This window comes from Nematolebias whitei, chromosome 18, assembly GCF_014905685.2.
Source record: "Nematolebias whitei isolate Nwh7 chromosome 18, NemWhi1, whole genome shotgun sequence".
NCBI lineage: Eukaryota > Metazoa > Chordata > Actinopteri > Cyprinodontiformes > Rivulidae > Nematolebias > Nematolebias whitei.
Genome location: NC_056515.1, coordinates 23,241,272 through 23,246,373, shown reverse-complemented (window position 1 = coordinate 23,246,373; position 5,102 = coordinate 23,241,272). Strand labels below are relative to the sequence as shown.

The 5,102-nt window shown below is 39.9% G+C and overlaps 1 protein-coding gene across 1 annotated transcript in view; it reads left to right on the top strand.

The window, feature by feature from the left end:
• The first annotated feature begins 215 nt into the window (after nt 1-215).
• Nucleotides 216-5,102, top strand: part of kcnt1a (potassium sodium-activated channel subfamily T member 1a) — a 43,491-nt gene continuing 38,604 nt past the window's right edge. The window contains exon 1 of the mRNA XM_037692246.1: nt 216-516. Within this exon, the coding sequence (XP_037548174.1) occupies nt 347-516 (170 nt within the window). The 5' untranslated portion in view covers nt 216-346. The remainder of the gene's footprint in view (nt 517-5,102) is intronic.

Sequence of the window (5,102 nt, the reverse complement as noted above, 5' to 3'; positions counted from 1 at the left end):
CTCTAAGCCTCCACCAGATGGTGATAATCCTGCTTGTGCCAGATTTGGGTGAAAACGCAACAGCCTTGTGCGTACAGAGATGAGAGAAGCTGATCCAGACCTGTCCTCCACATCTTCAGTATCCCCCTCCTCCTCTGAGGCTGTCAGCTCATTTTCCTGCCTCCCACGCACAGTGGTCGCTTTGCCTGCAGCTTCAGTCTGCATAGATTGATGGGGAACCTCTTTCAGAATGCACCTCCATAGGTGAGATCCTCAAACACCAGAAGGAATAACTTTTTTTTGTTTGTTTATATCTTAATTTTTTTCTCTGAGGGAGTCCACTCCTGTCTGTCAGGGCCGCCCTCAGATGCAAATAACCCAGGAAGACGACTTTGTTCAGGACTTCTCCACGCCGACTGCAGAAGCTCTCCAGTCCGACCGAGGCGCCGGATCTCCGGCCAACATCATGTGCAGTGAGTGCTACGTGAACCAGACGTTTGTGCACGATGATGGGACCGTGAGAGAGCACAGATTACGGTGAGACAAACACACACCCCACACACACACATCTTGGAGCCCCATTTAAGTAATCAGTTTTAGTGGCTCACAAAGTTTTAAATGGGGGATCAAAAGTTTATTTTGGAGCAGATGGAATGGTTCAATAAAAGCAATCTAATTATTAAAATGTGACATAACACATGCTGTTTTTGTATTTTGTCTGTTCATCATTCATCCATACTCTTGTCATGTTTGTTCAGCTGTTTGACAATCTGCCTCAATAAAACTGCAACTGTGTTCTCTGTTGTTGCACGTAATACATTTAACAATATGTAAAATGTGCATTACTGCAACCTTACTCTTAACTCAAATGCTTAAGTGGCAGCAAACCTCTTTAAATTGAAACCCATAATTATTTATATTTTGGTGCCTTTTATTATTCATTAATTTATTAACCTTTATTTAAATAGGCAAATCCTGCTGAGATTACAGATCTCTTTTTCAAGGAAGGGCTGGGCTTGAAGGCAGCCTAACATGTATGTTTTTGGACTGTGGAAGGAAACCGGAGAACCCAGAGAAAACCCAAGCAAACACAAGTAGACCATGCAAACTCCACACAGAAAGACCCCAGGCCCAAGCTGGGGGTTGAACCCTGGATTTTCCTGCTCTGAGGCAACCATGTTGATCACTAAGTCGTATTGCTCACGACCTCTGCAAGATGAACCAAAAAAAAACGTTTTGTGTATTTTACAGGTGACACTGTGGCTCAGTTGGTAGGACTGTCATCTCTCAGTGAGAGGGTTGCCGGATCAAATCCTGGCCAGGGACCATTTCTGTTGGGAGTTTGCATGTTCTCTCTGTGCATAGAGTTAGAGAGTGAATGATTCTTTGTCTCTATGTGGCCCTGTGATGGACTGGAGACCTGTCCAGGGTGTACCCTGCCTCTTGTATAATGATAGCTGGATACAGGCATCAGTGACCCCGCAACCCAGAAAGGAAGAAATAGGTAAAGTAGATGGATGGATGCATTTTCCAGTGCATAGGTACCAGTTAAATTTCAACAAAGAGCTGGTTATTGCAGTGTTCATGTCATATGACAGAATTTACTATAGGGTTCTCAGACACTGACACAAAAAGAAAATTCACAGGAGAATAAATCAGGTGAGTTGAACTTTTGTGGGAAGAAGAGATATACAGTCTTGACAGAGTTGAGGTTATTGCAGGTCTTTAGATGAGAACCAAAACAAAAAAGCTAACGAAAAATGATGACTAGAGCAAAAACAGATTTTCTAGATTTTGTATTTATGTCTTACTTTTTTGTCTTGTCTTGCATGTTTGCTTGTAAGCCGATGTTTCAGGAGTCCAGGATGGGTAAGTGTTGAAGAAATCCCACAGGAAAGCATGTTAAACATACAGACAGGTAGGTGGAACTGACTTCTTAATATAGGAAGGTTTCTCAAGAAGGCCCTGTGATGGACTTGCGACCCATCCAGGGTGTACCCCACCTCTCGCACAGTGATAACTGGACATGGGCACCGGTGACGCCCGTGACCCAAAATGGAATAAGCGGCTAAAGATAATGGATGGATGGATGGATGGATGGATGGATGGATGGATGGATGGATGGATGGATGGATGGCTGGCTGGCTGGCTGGCTGGCTGGCTGGCTGGCTGGCTGGATAGATGGATGGATGATTTCCCAAGAAATTTCAAAGGTCTGGAAACAGATGAATCTGCAAGGATTGCATGTTAGTTTAGACAAAGGGCATCTGGTTTGATGCTGTGGGAATTAGGTCTGTATGTAATAAATAAATAAAGTGCTATGTGTTGTCATCATTGTATGTTTCCATACAATGGCAAAATTGGTTCTCTGCCTTTAACCCATATCACCAGGTGGAGTGGTGGACAGCTATGTGCTGGGGATTGAATCTGAGGCTTTTGGGTCCCAGGTTAGCTGCCTTACCTCTACCCCATCTTGGCCCCATATCTTACCCGCCCGTATGTGAATTTGAAATGGAAGAAGGTGGAAAAAAAAAGGTGTCGGCACTCCTCCAGGATCATCTTGATGGCAAGTGGTGTTCATAAATTTGCTAAACAAGGGACAAGCGTTGGGAGAAAATGGCACAGGAGTGAAGCGGGTTCAGTTTATATGAGAGGATTTTCTTATACAGTATTTAGATTGAATGCATCAGCCTCCACAACAGATTGTTTTTGAGGACCTGAAGGAATGAAAACAAGAGCGAATGTGAAAAGTCCGCCTCAGAGGACCAAATCAACAGTTTAGAGATGGGGGTGAGCTTGGTTGAAGGAGATGCCATATAACTTTACCTCATGTTTAGCCATTTTGTTCGAAAAAGTTGTTGACCATCGGCTTTGTGAAGCCAGAGCAGCTATGCAGCTTTAAAAATTTAAATTAGACAGTTGCTTCTTTGCTGGGTTTTCTGTTGATCTTTTTTATACTGGCAATAAAAAATGGACATAACATTAAAAAACTTTGAAGCATTTATTTATTAGACAAATTAATTGCCATGACCAGAAGGCCAGAGAGAAATATTACAAGGTTTACTGGTGTCTCTCAAAAATTAGAATATTGTGAAAAAGTTCCCTTTTTATTTTTTGGCGTACCTGGGAGAACAAGAACTGGACTTTTGCTCAGTGGTCCAACCTCTTTTGTTTCATATAAAAGTAGATTTTGCATGTCATTTGGAAATAAAGATCCCAGAATCCGGAGGAAGAGTGGAGAGGCCCAGAATTCACATTGCTTGAAGTCCTGTGTGAAGTTTCCACAGACAGTGATGATCTAGGGTGCCATGCCATCTGCTGGTGTTGGTCCACTGAATTTTCTGGTCTAGCAGGACTTGGCACCTGCCCACACTGCCAACCAAAAGCTGGCACTGTAATATTCTAATTTTCTGAGACACCTAATTTGGGTTTTTCATTATTTGTAAGCTGTAATCATCAGAATTAGAAGAAATAAAGGCTTAAAATATTTCACTCTATGTGTAAAGAATCTATGTTATATATGAGTTTCACTTTCTGAAGTTAATGACAAAAAAATTGAACTTTTTCACGATATTCAATTTTTTAGATAGACCAGTACACATTGCAGAGTTCCATCTAACAAAACCCACAGAGGCGAACAGGATAGGGAAAGGAACCACAATGCCAGACTGCAGATGAGTGAGAGCTGACAGAATAAATGGACTGGGGCTGATGAGGTGAATAGAGACAACTGACTTGATGGTGACAGGAAACAGGTGTAAGTAGGTGGGGCAGGATTGAGGAGGAGAAACCGACTGAGGTAAAGTACATGGGAATGATAAGAAACAAACTGAACGTCAACACAAAACAGAAAATAAACATCCCAAAACAGAAACATCTACAAAGGAAAACACAGATTGTGACATAAACAATGCAAACTAGTTGAGGAAGTCCTTAATTATAGCTTGAAACACAGCAGGAACACTCTAAATGGCATGACCAAGTATTCAAAGTATTATGATTGTGTCTTTAATGCTGTTTTCCACTCATCCCCTCTTGGACACATACCACATGGTATGCATTTTGTAGATCCAACTTAAGGAAAAAATTGTGCATTTGTTAAACACAAAGCTTATCAGAAGTAATGGGCTTTAGTCTTTATAGTGGTGATATTCAAACATTGGTAGATAATAACCCTAACCCATGACTAAAACAGGAAAAAAATGTTTTCCCAATTTCCATGCTGATTTTCTCGAGTTTAAATTTATTAGTTCCATTATCGCTGTAGATTTTTGAATAACAAACCTTGGCATAATTTCAGTTGACAAAGTTTTGCTACTGTTGTTGCATCTGGTTTAGCACATACTATTTCAACCCATTTAGAATATATATATGTAAAACCAAGCAATATTTGTTTTAGTTATTTCAATCAAATCTATGCAGATGTTTTAGAAAGGCCATGCTGATGTAGGGAAGCTCCGTCTTTTAGGTCAGGCATTTCCTTGGGGATTGCTTATTGCACATAAAATATGTCCTAAACCAAAAAATTGGGAGCAATTTATTAATGTATAGGTATGACATACCTATAGATACCATAATCAAAGATACCATAACTTCGGTTGAGAAATGAATTAACCTACCGTACACAATTGCTGCAAAGCTAAGGCTTTTTGCTGTAAGACGGGTTTGTTTTCTGTTAAAATGAAAAATCCATGATCATTTTGTTTAGCTCCTAATTTATTTATTTGTTTCACATCTCTGAACACTGAATCCGCATATATGTTTAAACATCATAAGTAAAATATATACATATATGAAAAAAATCAACATTTTTCGAGTTTTGTTGCAAAAACATGTGCTTTGTGCATCTTTACACCTCTGCCTTTAGTTTCTCTGTTGAATTATCATTTTTAGCAGATTTGCTGATAACAAGAGCTAGGCTACAAACTAAAATCTATAAAGTTTAAAATGGAAAATTTATAGTTAGTAGATTTCCCTGTTGATGATACCATTTCTTTATTTTGTTGAGCAAGCACGTGAACATTAGAAAACATTTACTGACTATCAGTGTTTTATTAGATTTTATGATTATCTATTTTACATGTTTCTGTCAGCCTAATGATCTCAGCAGGTTGAGGAATGGG